Source organism: Chiloscyllium plagiosum, unplaced genomic scaffold, assembly GCF_037043375.1.
Source record: "Chiloscyllium plagiosum isolate Xiang-an unplaced genomic scaffold, Cpla_swu_hap1 HiC_scaffold_2, whole genome shotgun sequence".
Lineage (NCBI taxonomy): Eukaryota > Metazoa > Chordata > Chondrichthyes > Orectolobiformes > Hemiscylliidae > Chiloscyllium > Chiloscyllium plagiosum.
This window is the reverse complement of record NW_028270140.1, coordinates 140,265,114-140,282,562: the sequence shown is the minus strand read 5'-3', so window position 1 is coordinate 140,282,562 and position 17,449 is coordinate 140,265,114. Positions and strand designations below refer to the sequence as shown.

The following is a 17,449-nucleotide window of genomic DNA, read 5'->3' as shown; positions in this document are numbered from 1 at the left end:
TGCCTTGGAGCCAGAAAAAAAAACGAATACTTGCTATTTTCACTAATGACTTTAGCTAACATTTATTAAAAAAAATAAAAATTTTGGTTTTAAAAAGTTAAAATCATTTTCATCTAATCAAAAGTGTCCAGCTCCACCGTTTGTTATCCGGATTTTCGCTTTTCCCGCTTTCATTACTAACATTTTATTTAAACTGGAAGCCTGTGGTATGAACGTCTTTGTGAAATGACAGAAAACCGGGCAAGAGTTGGATAGACGAGTCAAAAGTTGTAGATTGTAACATCAATTATATTGCATCAAACATATCCCCCAGAATTATTTTTGAATAACAGAAGAATAATATGACGTGTGTTGGCGCATCAAAACACTTGTATTCTTGCTGAGTTTCTTTTTCAACAGAATCTTCCTCTAGTTTGAAAGTAATTTCTTGGATGCGCACAGTACACAGGCAAAGGGATAACAAGGTCACCTCGATTCCAACACAGTGCGCCTTTGAACGCTTCCCCACTGCAACCTTAACGCTGCTCAGAAAAAAAAAGTGCTAAGCGGCCATCATTGTGCCTAGTTAAAAATCACACAATACCAGGTTATAGTCCAACAGGTTCGGTGTTGTGTGATTTTTAACTTTGTACACCCCAGTCCAACACCGGCATCTCCAAATCATTATTGTGCTTGCAATTTTTGTTCCCAGCGAGGCGGCTCGGGGCGACACTATGGCGTCGCGACTTCCCCAAGTCCTGCTGTTGACAAACTGCAGCGTCAAGTCAGCGAGTTGGACACGAGTCTCATTAATCACCACCTTCCCTTCTCGCCTCTCCTCAGGCGCTGGAGAGATGAAACTCCCCCTCTCCCCCTCTTGTCCTGCATCCACCCCACTCGCTTCACATCGTATCAGGAATGTGATTTCAGTAACAGGAAAGTAATTTCAGGTTCTGTCACAGTCCAATAATGAAATGCTGATTCTAAAGGCATAGGATAAGGAGGCACCAACATTCCCACCGTGTACTCCTCTGAGGGTGCGAATTCTGCGGGAGATTTTGCTGACTTGCTTTTCAATTTGTTTTGCTTAATTCAATATGTCAAACGGCAAAACATTAGGAATCAAGGCAAACGGATTGTTTGAGGCTTGGCTGGTCAAGCTTTCCACACAATGAGTGAGATCAAGGCAAACCACTTCTTTCTGAGAAGCATCTAGACCGCTGGAGAAAACAAGATTCTGATGTATTAGCAGCGAGGAAGACAAAATGAGTTTGTTTATTTTATCTTGGAGGTGTGTGTGTGTGGGGGGGGGGGGGGGGGGCGCAGCGGAGGTGGGTGGAGCAGACAGTTTTCAGAATTTACACGAAATTAAACTCTGTCCACAGCAGGGAACAACGAATTAGATTTGTGGAGAGGGCAGGGAGGTTTGAATCAATTCTGCGTGCATTCGTTAACAGCGAAAGCAACCCTTGCGGTTCAGACCTTCTCGAGGCTGCTGTTTATGCCGATGGCGTCCAAATATATATGATAAATATCATTAATTATCACAAAATCGTGTCGCCAAAACGGATTCTGATTTGATATTTTGCGCGTTTACTGGTTTGGTTTCTATTATGCAGCAAGTTGCCCTCCATTGTATTTGTGGTGCCTCATGTGGTATTAAGTGGCAGTTTGAAAATGACCACAAAAAGCTGACATTAAACACTTGTGAATTCATTTCTTTGTTGTTGACTTTTTAAACAAAAATGTTGCAGGTCAGCATTCTGAATGGAATGTGAGTGACCCCCCCCCCCCAGCCGCCCTTATCGGGGCGATGTGGACAACGTGAGAGACTGAGTCCCACAAGAGGTCGCGGTTAGCAGTCATTTTAACGACAGAGTCCTGTGGTCAGTGCGGGGGGTCGGGGTGGGGGTGGGGGTGGGGTTGGGTGGCTGAGATATTAACTACCGTGAGGTAATTATTGCCAAGTTCAATCGACCTATTATTAAAACCAACGATGCAGGGGTATCGTGTTTTGTTCGAACCAAAACAAAGTCACAATGAGAACGCATTTAACGCTTTGTTATTTAAGAGTCTGGCTCAGATGAATTGTTTTAAAGCCTCCAGTGATGTGATTTAAAGAGCAGAGTGAAAAGTAGATTGAAATGCATCCGATGTTACCTTTCTATTCCCGATATTGTCCCACTGTATATAAGGTGGAATTCGCGATTGCGATAGTGTTCAATTCAAATTTTTCCCCTGCAATCAGGCAGCCAATATGAAGACGTAGAATCTGAAATTTAAATTGAAACAGCAAACACAGAGAATGCTGGAGAAACTCAGCTGGTCTGTCTAAATCCGGGGAGAGAGAAACAGAGTTAAGGTTTCCAATCCGGTGCGACACTTCTGAAGAAATCATAAGATAAAATGCTGGAAAATCTCAGCAGATCTGGCAGCATCTGTAAGGAGAGAAAAGAGCTGACGTTTCGAGTCTAACTGACCCTTTATCAAAGCTTTGTCAGGTGATGAAGAAGGTGCGTCGCTCCGAAAGCTAGTGTGCTTCCAATTAAACCTGTTGGACTATAACCTGGTGTGGTGTGATTTTTAACTTTGTACACCCCAGTCCAACACCGGCATCTCCAAATCATGAATACCGGAGTCAAACCTTCACTCTGCTTTCCTCCCTCTACCAATTCTGCCAGACCTGTTGAGTTTCTCCAGCTTTCTCCCTGGGTATTACAGATTTCCAACATTCGCAGCGTTTTGCGAATCACAACAGGTTTCGGGAAGAATGGAATGTTTTAAAAATCAGATTACTTCCACACATGAAACCTGGACTTCAGGGTTAAATTATGGGGAGAGTTTATACAATTTAGACCTGTTTTCACTAGAATTTAGAAAGTTAGGGGGTGACCCGATCAAAGTCTTCAAGAAATTAACAGGAAAAGACAAGTAAATAAGCTATTTCCATAGGTTGGGGATTCTAGAACGGAGAGATGGGGTGGGAGGGGCACGCAGTCTGAAAATTAGGGCCCGACTCTTCAGAACAAATGTTAGGAAGCACTTCTACACACCATGGTAAATATTTGGAACACTTCCACAAAAGACGGTGGATGTTTGATCAGTTGTTGGTTTTAAATGTGTTAGATTTTTTTGTTAAGCAAAGCTATTAAGGTATATAGGCCACACACAGATCAGCCATGATCCCATTGAATGACGGAACAGACGCGAGGGGTTGAATGGCCTGCTCCTCTCCCTGTGTTCTTACATGAAGTTGAATTGAAGGGCGTTTTCTTCACCTTGTAAAGCCTTCCATTATGCCCCGATTCTAGCGATGTGGAAACGGGCACACCTCCTGCGCTTTGCTTTGTCATGGGGCCGTTATTAAACAGCGCACTCGCGGCGATCATCTCTCGTTCACAAACGATCAGCAGCGTTTTGGGGTAAAACGGAAACAGGGAACATCTCCCTGAACCATATTGCGGCACAGGAACGGGCCGGTACCCAGAACAACTCAGAGCCATTAGCGGTGATATAAGTTAGGTTTGTCGTTCAGATGCTACAAAACTGGAGGGATTTACAATGCACCTGGATGCTCACTGATAAACACTGCCCAAAGCCCCTTATCACATCTATTGGGAGGATAGGGTCTGGAACTGGAATAATTGGATGACGGATTGTCCTGGAAATTAAATCTGTGCTCGGTCTTTCTGCTAACGATTTAGTCTCGGCATCATTCCAAAGATTCCCCGATAGGAGGAACCGATATGATAAACTGGCGCATTCAAACGTGTTCAGGCGACGCCCGATCAAACTCATCAAGCAGGAAGGCCGGGCGTTCTTGTACTGTATGGGACCCTAGCTCCTGGTGAAGTTCCGCCTCGCAGGCTGTGCATATTCCAGTTTGATTCAGTCATTGTCCCCTCATATTTGAGCCCAGGGAGTCAAATATAGGGGCGTAAAAGGAATCAGGGCATAATAAAGTAGACCAATCTCTGGCGCAAAGATTTGTTAGACGTAATTTCGACCTAAAGTCCCTGGACTCTTTACACTCGTCTCCGTGCTTCTCTCAATTCGTTCACTCACATTGTTTTTAAACGGACTTGTAAACTCTCCACTCTGCACTGCATCTGCCCACTACAATCCCTCCTCTCCAGCCATCTCCTGACAATATTCACTACCACACATCCTCCTGGCTCACCCAACACCAGGTTATAGTCCAACAGGTTTATTTGGAAGCACTAGCTTTCGGAGCGCCGCTCTTTCATCCACAACCATCCGATGAAGGAGCAGCACTTTGAAAGCTAGTGCCTCTAAATAAACCTGTTGGACTCTCACCTGGTGCTGTGTGATTTTTAACATTGTCCATCCCAATCCAACACCGGCACCTCCAAATCCTGGCTCACCCTTCATCTCAGAACCCTCTCATTCCAAATATTCATTCCGAATAATGCTCCCCCGATACCCAGAGAGCGGTCATAACGTCTCACCCCAGTACGAAGCTCACACTTCACCAATTCCACCGCACTACAAATACTCAATTTCCTGACTTCCTTTGGGCAGCAGTCAGGCGTTTCAAAATTTAAAAATTGCAGACCATACCAAACCCGGAAGCATGATAAATGGCGAGGAACGTAGTGTGGAATTTCCAAATGACACAGGCGACTTGGAGAAACAAGCTGTCAGATAAATGAACATTGAAACAGACCCTTCGGTTCAACTCTTCTGTGCCGACCAGATATCCTAAATTAATCTAGCTCCATGTGCCAACGTCCCTCTAAACTCTTCCTATTCATCTATCCATCCAGATTCCTTTTATATGCTGTAATTGTACCGGCCTCTGGCAGCTCATTCCACTAACACACCACCCTCTGCGTGAAATAGTTGCCTCTTGGGTCCCTTTTAGATCTTTCCCCTAAACCTGTGCTCTCTAGATCTGAACTCCCCCACTTCAAGGAAAATACCTTGTCTATTCACCTTATCCGTGCTCCTCATGATTTTATCAACCTCTATAAGGTCACCTCTCAGCCTCTGACTCTCCTGGCTACGTTGAAGGCTACAGGACAGGCTGAGAGTAGTTAATAGTGTATAGTATCCTGGGCTTTTTGTTGGGCACATAGTGTAAGAGTAAGGTGGTTATTCTTGCTGCAAAGTTGTGTTCGGTTCTGGGTTTGACAGTTTGGAAAATAAGTGAATGGTATCAGAATGGAGAAAAGATTCCTGAAAATGGCCCCAGGGCCGAGGAACTAAAGTTATCAAGGTAGATTCGACAGTCTGGGATAGTATTCCTTGCAAAAAAAAGTTAAAATATTCAAAATCATGAGTGGCATTGACAGAAAATTAGATAGGGAAGAGTTGTTCCCATTGGAGAAAGAACTAGGAATTTAAGGGCTTTAAACTAATTGGTAACAGGAGCAACAGACGTAGGAGGAGAAACATTCTCAGCCTTTGGGATGTGAAATACACTATGTTGCGGAGGCCGGTTCAATACAGAATGAAAAAGTGTTGCTGGAAAAGCGCAGCAGATCAGTCAGCATCCAAGGAGCAGGAGAATCGACGTTTCGGGCATGAGCCCTTCTTCAGGAATCAATACAGAATAGCAAGGAAAAGCAGACAAAACGTACTGAGTACGCTACGGCACTGCTGAGGGATTTGGAATGTGCGATTGAGCAATGTTGGGTGGGATCAGTAAATACAGGCAAGAGACAGTCTGAGAATTGTCAGCATAGAACATAGAAGTGTACAGGCCCTTCGGCCCACGATGTTGTGCTGATCTTAGATTAAGATCAACCTAACCCACACGCCCCTCAATTTACTGCCATGCATAGATAAGGTTGGCAGGGGTGGAAGAGAGGTGAAAGATAGCATTTTCATACAAACCAACGAATTAGTAGGAGTAGACCACTCAGGCCCTCAAGCCTGTTGTACCATTCGATAAGATTATGGCATATCTGTTTTACATTCTCGCCTACCCCCATTAAGCTGTTATGGGGTGGTGCTGAGTTCTAAAGGGACTGCCATTGGTGTAGCAGTGCTGTGACATAGTGACTGATTTCTAAGGAAAACTGCGCTGCGCAACAGTTTTTCCCTGATAATTTTGATTTCCATATTCTCTTCTGCTCAAGTTTTATGAAATAAAATCATGTTAAATGAAGTAACTATGAATCAATGACAAATCAGTACGAAATGAAAGTTTTATTACAATTACTGGGTGCAGTATGCGTACCTGCCAGGAAACTCCTGCATTTTAGTCTAATTTAAATAGATCACTAAGTTAAGATTGTATCCAAGAAGTGGCTTTTATTCTACAAACTATAAATACACAACACTACCCGCCACCTCCCCCAGCCCAGATAAAAAGTCATAACACACAGCATATTGGTTGCAAAGTATGAAAATTGCACTTTCAATTCAGATAATCTAGGCACACCGTAAAATAAAATTTGAAATGGTATTATTCCTGTAAAATGAAGCAATTCCCCTGGTAAGCTTTAAAGCTATGACACACTTTTAATTAGAGTGCTCAGACTTTTACTATTCAAGAGTTACCTGGGTGTCTACCACAGGTTGAAGATAAACTGTGTGTGTTACCCTTTCCAAAGTTCCTTACTCTTGAAAAAAAATTAGAAAATAGTGCAAATGTAAATAGGATAAGTTGCCTGGGAGGGCTGAATTACCAAAGGTTAGGGTCACAGATCAGATAGCCCTGCTCCAGACAGAAACTAAATTGGTCTCCCTATTAAAGGAGTTAAAAGGCACCAAGAACAGTTTTTAATTCCCTAGCGCAGTTTAAGAAAACTCACTAACGGACCATTTTGAGTGTAAATACATATTATGTCAGGCAGTAAACAACTTTACACTGAAGATCTTTTTCTGAACAATTCTTGAATAATTTGGTATCCTGTTCTTCAATGATGTTCTTTTTATTTATTATAATCAAATTAATTGAGTGCAAACATCCTATCAGCAAAAAGCACAAACAAGGATAACACTTTAAGATCAACTTTAATTATGTACAACTTGACAAATTGTGCTCTGTACAAAACGTGACCCAAGAAACTAGAAAGCATCTTCACTGCTGTTACCCTGTGAAAACCATAAGTAGATGGGTAGCATGCATAATTCCCAAAATTCAATGATAGTTATTTTAACAATTCATTGTCGAAAGGCAATGCACTATTTTCCTTCTATCAAGATTATTCACTAGTGTGCTAATTTTTAGTTGAAGGAAGTGCATGGAGAGGTACTAAATTTAAATGTATTTTTCTAGTAAACTTTAAATGCACATCTTAAAATTATTTAAAATGTACAAGTTTAAATATAAAATTGAATATAATACGATTTAATTCTGTATCACTTCTTCATACTTTTAGGGATTTAAAAAAAACATTTCTACAAAGCATGGAACGAGGCATTTATTAGAATCAAGACTGTGGTGACTCTAATCTCCAGCATCTACAGTACTCACTTTAGCCTAGGCATTTATTGTACAACTGACAAAATTAAAGCATGAGCTGCAGAGTGAATTGCCAAACAAGTTCAAATTAATCAAAATTCCTTTGTAAACATTCTGAATTAAAATTGTAAAGTTGGTACATAAATTGACTTTCTACTGAATGTAAGATTTGTTAAAATACCATACAAAAAACAATACCAATTTGACAAGTTGTTTTTAAGAAAAGGTATAAACCTCAAAGTATTTGTCATTAACAAGTTTAAAAAAAATGATAACTATTCAGTGCCATTAAACCATACATCCTTCCAGCCATTTAAAACAGAATCCTATATATGCAATGTTTCACCTCAAAAGATTGTTAGTCTGCAAGTTGAGACAAATGGATTTACACTGAAAATACACATTTGAAGATACTTCAGGGGTCGGACAACTTCAATCTTCGCTGCCATAAAATTGCAACTTTTAAATCACAGAAAAGTGGAGTGTTGAAAATAGATGTAAAATATTCCACTTTAGAGGAAAGTTTTCTCTGGGATGTGAGCGTGTAACTAAAGTCATAGCATATAAAATGTCAATGATGCTGCTTTACCCAGTGCACAGAGGAAATCCTCCTCAGAACTGTTCATATGTCAACTGCAAAAGGGTACAAATAAAATTACTTGAAGCATACAAAATGTGACTAAGTGCATTTCTTAGCACGTGACTAATCATTGTAATGCAATAATTTCCTCCAATCAAATATTTTAAAAATCATGGTTTATTGCTGCACAACTACAATACAGCATAAAATTGTTTACACAAAAGACTAATTAGTAATGAAAATCTGTGTAGCTTTGTATTTTTTAATAAAACCAAATTTTTCAAAAAGTAGATTTGAGTGGTATTTTATACATAGCTTTCTATTTATAGAACATTGTTCAAGAAGTGGTGTTCCATAACAATACGTATGATTTTAAAAATGATTTTGTTGCACCACAGCCAATTTTTGTTTTTCAGCACTACCCCTTTACTGTGAACCACAGTAAAATCTGTAAACTTCACTAGTGCCAGAACATCAGATTTCTCGTGCAGCTGGATGCATTTTGAAACTATTTTTCTTATCGTAATTTTCAGTAAAACCATGAAACATCAGATTGGTTATGTAATTTAAAAAAAAACTCTGCAAATAAAATACTATAGAAAGAGGGAACACTTTTTTTTTACTTTTTTGCAATTATAAAACATTGGGTCCAGATGCAACTAAATTAATGTAGATGTTTTCAGGATATTTAGCTTGCTTCTCAAATCTTTTCTCCAAGAAGCAATACATTTCAAATGAGGATTAGAGATCGGTATACTTGGGTTTATAAGCTTGTTAAAAAGAGAACATTCCCCGCACTGTAGTCAGTATCACTGAACCTTGCATTAAGCAGCAAAACAAAGCTGTAAAATAGGAAATTCAACTCCATACTCGAACTGTGGTGAAGTGAATGAGTTTACTATTTCTATTGGGCCATACGGTACCAGGACATGCAGCATTAGGGCATATCACAATGTTTCTATTCAAAGTGCAGGCAGGACGGAATCAGTAATAATGGATGGGGCTCCCTGGTAAATATCTTGCTCAGTATTTTGGGATCAATGAAATAACTGCATGTAATCTTTGGGTGTGTCAGTTCCCCAGCAGTTTTGAATTAGGGGTGCCTTATCTTCAACTTTACTTACTGGAAGTTAATTCTAGTGTCTTTTTGTCAAATTTCAAAATAGCTAAATTTCTCCAAGGTGTGGCACAAAGTGCAGTTAACAGTCTTAACTGGACCACTGGTACACTGGACGAGAGCAAAACACTGTTTACATTATTGACAAAATGAAACCCATAAATTGGCCAGTGTCTTTCAAATTTTATTACAGCCAACTGCATGAAATCAAAATGGTGCAGGGAAGATTTTCTGTGTATGTGGCCTGTAAAAAAAAAAAACTGTAAACACATTCTTGTGAAAATGACCCTTGCTAAACAGGTTCAGGACAAGGCAGGGCTCTTGCACAGTCAACCTCCACTGCTGGGCTTAAGTACGAACTACTAACTGTTTACACTTGTGGAGAGAAACAAACAATGTGACAACTACTGAATACAGACTAAGTGGCGGACTAGTCACTTTAAGCTCAGCAAAGGCAATCACTTCACTTTGAGGACTCGCATTTGTTACATTAGTAATATAGAATGCATTCTTCATAAGCATATTATTACTTCATTACATATTTAGCACATAAAAAAGGTTGTCTTTACCAAGCTATAATTGTACTCAGAATTGTTCAGATGGATGGAAAATCAGAAGTTGACTAAGCAGAGAGTGAATATCTTTGGCCAATATCATCTCCAAAACACTATTTTGACATTTGAGTGAAAGAGTATGCTTGGATGGAAGCAAGGTGACTTTGGTCCTATGTTCTCAAAGCTAATCAGTAAGGTTCTTCCCACCTCATTTTGCAGTATGCTGTAGACTAATTAATAGAGATTGGTTGCGAATGATTAGTCAAGAACCTCTTCATCACTAAATTATACAGCTATCAGTATTGAAGAAGAAGAAATAGATGGACCCTGCTTCTCTATTGTCTAGTAATTCCTATGTTCTGATATAAAATCAGACTTATGTAAGGCTAGTATGTACAATCTATTGACAAAAATTATGTAAAAAACATTCATTCACCACCAACTACAATTGTATTTTAAAATTAATCTAAAAAGCGATTTTCCCCCTCACCATTTTATTTTACAACCAGGGGCTAGATTTACAGAAGGTTGCCATTTATAAAACATGACAGCAGCAATTGTCAACAGATGAATGTGGATTAGAAAATTTATATAAAATATTCAATTAATTCTACAATAAACACCTGTGCAAAAGAGCATTTACCAACTCACAATTCAAAATACATTTCAGTTACAGCAACCTGAAATTTGAAAAGCGTATTTAATAAACATTTTCTGTTATGATTTGATTTTTGTTTTGCTTCTACAATTTTGCAGCATGGCAAAACCAGTCACAATGAATTTTCAATTGCTAGATTTTAGTCAGTCATTCACCTCAAAGTCCTACTCTCATGGCTCATACAGAGGAATCTCAGATAAATTGCTTTTATATAGGAAAGCTGGCCTTACGAAATAGAAACCATCTACTACCACTACTTTGTAAGATGATAATATTGTCACTTGATATATTATACCATTTCCCTTTTTAATTCAGCCCTTACATGGATAGGATTATCATGTGCTGCAATCAGAAGCTCAAGGAAAGTGTGCAACAAATTTTGAAAATTACAGGAAAAATGATGGTGAGGGCACTAATGCTTCTCTTGCAACGTTTGCTAAATGCAATGCAGGCAGGATGTTCCTCCTCCAATGTTGGAAAGGTGGGGAGTTGTTTATGATGGTAATTTGATAACTAAATGAACATCCACTAATGGGGATCTTTCCCTGGTGTGGCCTTCAAAGATTGGCTTTCCACCTACTGGGAATCTAATATATATATAAAATCAATGCCCTGATTAAGGGCATCTTGCACCTTTGTTGGCACAGTGCCAATGGTTGAACAGTACTTCACTGCGTGTAAAGACTGCTGATGCAACTTTGAGGGCCGGGGTAAGGGATTGGAGAAAACACGGAGAGTCCAAGTCTGATTGCACATATGCTGAGTTTATAAATGGAAAGGGTGGTCCCACCAATCCATGCATGTATCTGGTGAGGAGTTATAATTAGTTGCAAGTAGAAGCACCGTCACAGTCCCTGACCTGCCCAAGCAGAGCCCACTCCATGGTCTGCCTAAACTTCACAGCTAGCCACCCATCTTCAAATGGAGAGCAAGCCTGGTGATCTCTGATAAAATTCCTGATCCTGTCCTGTTGCTGATGGGTGAGGGTTTGGAGCAACCATTTGTCCAAACATTGGGATTCTGAAGACAGAGAAAAGTTTGGCCTCTTAGCTCAGAATCACGAGGGGCAGAGATAAGGTGAATAGCAAGGGTCTGTTTCCTGGGTGGGGGGTTCAAAATTAGGGAGCATATTTTTAAGGTGAGAGGAGAAGTTTTTTTTAAAAACAGAAGTTGACCTCATGTCCTTTTTAAAAACAGTGTTTCGTGGAATGAACTGCCAGACGAAGTGGTGCTTGCAGGTACAGTTAATCAACACTATAAAGACATTTGGAAAAATACATGAATATGAAAAGTTTGGAGGGATATTGGCCAAACACGGGCAAGTGGCACTAGTTTAGTTTCGGAACATGGTTGGCACGGACTGGTTGGACTGAAGGGTCTATTTCCATGCTGTATGGCTCAATAAGACCAGATGAACTGTTTCTCTAACATTGAAACAGTGAGTAAATCTTATAAGTGGGTTAATTGTTAGGCTATTGCCTAATGTGAGGCAAGTTTCAGCTATTTTGTACTGTAGGATTATGAACTGTACTCACTGAGGTGCAAGGAGGAGGCTGCTAAAATCTACTTTATACAGAAGTCTTTCATCCAAACAAAATACTTGAACTACATGGGATTGGGAAAAGTAGAAACTGAAGTTCCAGAGAAAGTATGATAGGTCTTTGCCTAAGATACCAAACCTTAAATATTATTTTTTCATTTGTTTGTTGGTGCACGGCCTTTCATGCACCTGAATGAAACTTATCTACTTTAATCTATAAAGTGTGCTAATGGTAAATGTTCAGCGATCATTGGAATGCTTGAATGGTATTATATTCACATTATGGAACTGGAAACATATCACATGGAAAAAAAAAGACTATTTCAGTGCATCATAGAGAAGCAATTAAAATACTACCATATTGCACCCTAATCCCACCAAGCTTGTGTTTTTCTTAAATCAAATAGCCCTGCACTACATAAATAACTCCTTGATGGAATATTTACCAGTGACATTGGGTGGACCTATGATGTAGGTAGTACAATTCTAAATTACTTCTTGCTTTCCTCCATTTGGTGACTATCGGAATACACATTAAGACTGATGCAGCAGCAATGGATGTACTGGCATACAGATTTGTTTCTGCTGCATAAAATATGATCCAAGTTTTTCAATCAAAAATATTTTTAGACATTAGGTTTTATATTTTTTCAAACAAGTCTCTCCTCACCTTAGTTTGATGCCACATACAAGTATGGGCTTTGGGAAGGTAGGGTACCTGCTGATGCCCTGTCCACGAAGCCATTATTTACATAACAGGCTTGCGACTGGCTGCACAAAGGGCTATTTAACTACACGGTGCACCACAATCAAGCCTGTCTCTATCCTTGCATTCAGGTGCACATTATTCAAGAGTTTCTGGACACAAGTCATGGAAACTTTAGATAATTGTTTCCTTGCCAACTTCGCCAAAGCCAACTTTAATTACTCTCACACATAATGGCTGAGAACAGTTACCCAAGCACAAACTATTCATCTAATGTCAAAGCCTCTATACTCCTATAAAGGCTACTCATTGAACGTGGTGATTATCTTGCATCCAAGAAGAACCAACTCGAATAATAACTGGCTTAAGCATCACAAGAGCGGTTTGAATAAAATTCCTACTTTCTAGCATGCAAGTTAATACTTAAAATATCTTTCTACTAAAGTACAACTAAGATAAATGAAAGAATATGCTTAAAAAGAAAACAAACAGAGGAAAGAGGTGTTTTGAGAAAATTTAACTAGGATTTTATAGAAGTTAGTAATCACTCAAGCATTCCTTTAAACCAGCACACTTGATATTGTTTCAATGATTTTTTTGACAACAGTTTAAATAGTGTTCTTGAAGACTGGATATTAAATGAAAAAACATCTTCCGTAAGTATAAGCTGGGTAGGAGATTAACCCATAGGAAAAAGAACATTTGTGTTCTAACTATTTCATATGTCAAAAAATTCAAAACAAAGTGCTTTGTTCCTGCTTCTGTAACATAAAAATTCTAATTCAATAAAGAGAAAAAATAGTCACCTTATTTGTACAGAGGAAAATCTTTTAGTTAAAACACTTCACAATAAAATAATTATAAATCTCTCATTTTGCATTTATACACATCACATGCATTAAAAAGAAAAGGAAAAAAGGGGTGGGGAGTTCATTGCCCCACTTAATCTGTAAACCCATCCACAATTTACACTTCTTATGCCAGTTATAGATTATTTTAACTTCTAAACTGTTGCATCAGACATTGGCACTATAATATCCAACTCATGATAACTAAAATAATATTAAACACAAACGGGTAGTCAGTTACCAAAGTGCTAACAATCGCAGGATGAAAAACACAAAAAGAGCTGATTGTACACAGAGGTTACAATGGCCAGCACTAAAATAATCCTCGTGTTTACAAAAGGTCAAATACATCATTGTGCAACTTTATAGGTTTGACCTTCATGTTCTGTAGGTTTTGTTAATGGTGCATTTAGGCAGCCACATGACCAACAAGGTAGATATTGTCATACAAATGTCCTACAAAATCCTCACTAATATTGTGGGCAGCCCGACGAGTGTTCCTGATGAACTCCCGCTTAGACATCTTGTTCTTTACATGTGGACTATTCAAATCGATGGAAAGCAGGATCAATGAATAGCAAAGTACATACACAGCATCTGTACAATAGAAACAGAACTTGTTGTTAATTTATGTAAAATCCATCATTAAATGAGATGTCCAAATTATACTGAACTGTTATCTTGCTAATGACAATGTTGGGCAGTAGTATCACTATAGCAGCATTTTACACAAAGGCTGATTTTTCCATTTTACCAACAGATGATCCCTGATAACTTTGGCAATGGAAGTCAGATTCCAGTTATGAATCTTACTGACACCATTTAATTAAAAGACTAACTTCCTATTGATCTTCAAAAAAAAAACTTTCATCACTTTTATTTAAATTATGGGAGAGCCAGACTAGATGTCAGGCAGTTCCCAGGGATTTGTGACCTCTGGAATGCACTGCTAGATACAGTAGTGGATGTGACTCCGATTGCCTACAAAAATGAAGCTGCTCTTGACTGGGCTAGAGAACAAATGCATCATATAGAAGGCAAATGTCTGGTCCATGTAGCCTGTCACACACAACTGCAATGTCGTGAGCATGACAAAAAATACACTGCTTATATCAGTTACAAATCATGCAATCTTCTGGGAGAAATGATCCGACAGGAAACCATTCTATCCTAATGTACATTGCACAGTAACCACCATTTAAATCATCATCAGCTTTAATGCAGTCCCAAGGCACTACATTGAAGGAGTGTCAAATACTATTTAACATGGGGCCTTGAAAACTACAACAAGTGACCAAATGAATAGCCAAAAGCTAGATTTCAAGGAAAGCACAAGAGATGGATAAATTTGGGGGGGGTGAAATCTAAAACCTAAGACTGAGCAACTATCGGAAGACAACATTCCAAAGTGCGATAAAGGGGTTAAAACAAACTCTACATTACAAGTTCAATGTTTCTAACAGAGTTAATGCTCATAAGAAGGGAAATGTAGAAAATCAAAGGTTCATAGCGTAATGTTAGTTTAATTTCTGGGATGAACTCCTTATGAGCTCTGTTCCATGCAAGCATGGGGGAATTTAGTGTTGAACTTCCTCACGCATCTACAAATCTGAAGGGAGTTAGCTTATCCAAATTCAGCAGCATAGAATCATATTGCAAAACATACATACATTCTGGTCTTATCTCAGATCCTTGAAACAGCCAAGTCTATTGGTCACTCTCCTCTGAACATGCACCTCAAAACACTAAATATTTCTCTCATCAAAACTTTAGAAGAAAAATTACCGAATAAATTGTATGATATGCATTAAATGGTACATTCATTAATTCACAATATCAGGTAGTTTGAGATATTCTGAAAATGAAATAATACGGTATTGTCACATGTGTTGAATTTTCTATGGATTTTGCTCTCACTTCCCTGATAAGCCACCCATATTATGAGGAATTCTGGTGGTCTGGACAGCAGAAAATCCCGTAGATCCCTATGAATTTAACTGATCAATGATACTCACTCCTTAAATTGATGAAGCACACTTGTATCAAAATGCTATTTCTTTAATTAATCTGCTCTTGGGTGTTCAATTTTACTCATAAGGCAATAATAAACAACCTAATATGCTACTGACACATTGTCCTGATGAGATGGGATTCTGGCTAGTTTCAGAATATACTTTAACCGCGCAGCGTGAAAACCTTCATACGAGTTAGAATCTAGAATCCCTGCAGTGTGGAAACAGGCCATTTGGTCCAACAAGTCTACATCAACCCTCTGAAGAGTATCCCACCCAGACCCATTCCCCTACACTATTACTTTACATTTCCCCTGACTAATGCAACTAACCTACACATCCCTGAACACTATGGGCGATTTAGCATGGGCAATTCACCTAACCTGCACATCTTTGTATTGTAGGAGAAAACCCACGCAGACATGGGGAAGAATGTGCAAACTCAACATATTCGCCCGAGGTTGGAATCAAACTTGGGTCCCTGGCGATGTGAGGCAGCAGTGCTAGAATTTAAATAAATACTGTGCGATACTGTGCAATTGTTGTGCACTTTCACAAGCACTTAATAAATTCACTTCAGAATTTTTTAAAAAACACAATATCCTGTATCAACTGCACTCAAACTATGAAATATTTATCTAGGGGAAGATTTCCTCCCAAATTGGAGTGTTCTCAACACAATAAAAGGTACAGAAGACCATCCTGGATGGCGGAAGACAGAATGCAAAGAAATTTTGGCATTCACAAATGATTGATTAATGGGCTCTAATCAGACTAGACACAGAAACAGCAAAAAGGAGCAGGATTACGCCATTTGACCCTTCAGGTTTACTTGGTCACTCAATATGATCATCCAACACAGTACCCTGCTCTTAACTACATTAATGCTACTTTCGGGGACAGAAAATTCCACAAGCTTAACACTCTGGGTTAAGAAATTTCTCCTCATCTTAGTCCTAAATGGTCCACCCCATATCCTAAAATTGTGACTCCAGGTCTGGTCTCCCTGTTCATCTGGAACATCCTTCGTGCGTCTGTCTAGTCCTGTTAGAATTTTACAGGTTTCACTGAGGTCACCCCTCATTATTATTAACTCCAGTGATGCAGGCATAATCTTAATCTATTCAACCTTTCCTCATACAAGCGTCCTGCCATCCCACAAATTAGTCTGGTAAATTTTCTGTGCACTCCCTCAAAAGCCAGAACATCATTCTTCAGATAAAGGAGATCAAAACTCTACACAACACTCCAGGTGAGTTCACTAAGGCTGTGTGTGAATAAGCAAGGCATCTCTGCTCCTGTATTCAAATCGTCTGGCTATGGAAGCCAATACACCTTCTTGTCCTCTTCATTGCTCATTGCACCTATACGCTTATTTTTAGTGACTGGCGTACAAAGATATCCATTTCCCAATTGACTGTAATTCAGATACTAATCTGCCTTCCTATTTTGCTACCAAGTGGATCCCTTCACACTTATCTACATTATATTTCATCTGCCATACGTTTGTTCACTCAGTCACTAGTCCAGTTCATTATCCCACTCAATCTTGATTAGTTTGTAAACTTGATGATATTATATTTAGTTCCTTTATCTAAATTACTAATATATACTGTGAACAGCTGGGGTCCAAGACTGAATCCTATGGTGCCCTACTAAATGTTATTTAAAATAAAACTTGCTTATTTCTATTCTTTGTTTCTGTCTGCAAACCAGTTCTCTTTCCGTGTCAATACACCACCCTCAATCCCTTGTACTTTAATTTTACATGCTAATTTCTTACACGGGAACCTTATTGAAAGCAGACTCTGTCTGATCTTGTCACTGTTTTTCCAAGTACTCCATTATTAAATCTTTGACAATGGACTCCAGCATTTTCCCTATGACCGTTGTCAGGATAATTGGTCAATAATTCTATTTTCTATTTAAATAAAAATAGTGAGGTTACTTTAGTTGCCCTCAATCCATGATTTCATCAGTTCATAAGGAGGGTCACTGGATCCAAAACATTAACCCCGAT

At 39.0% G+C, this 17,449-nt stretch overlaps 1 protein-coding gene across 2 annotated transcripts in view; it reads right to left on the bottom strand.

The window, feature by feature from the left end:
- Positions 1-6,944: 6,944 nt before the first annotated feature.
- The window catches only part of fbxo8 (F-box protein 8), a 59,478-nt gene continuing 48,973 nt past the window's right edge, over positions 6,945-17,449 (bottom strand). For both annotated transcript variants that reach the window (XM_043704544.2, XM_043704535.2), the window contains exon 6: positions 6,945-14,014. In XM_043704544.2, coding sequence (XP_043560479.1) covers positions 13,827-14,014 — 188 coding nt within the window. In that variant the 3' untranslated portion in view covers positions 6,945-13,826. The remainder of the gene's footprint in view (positions 14,015-17,449) is intronic.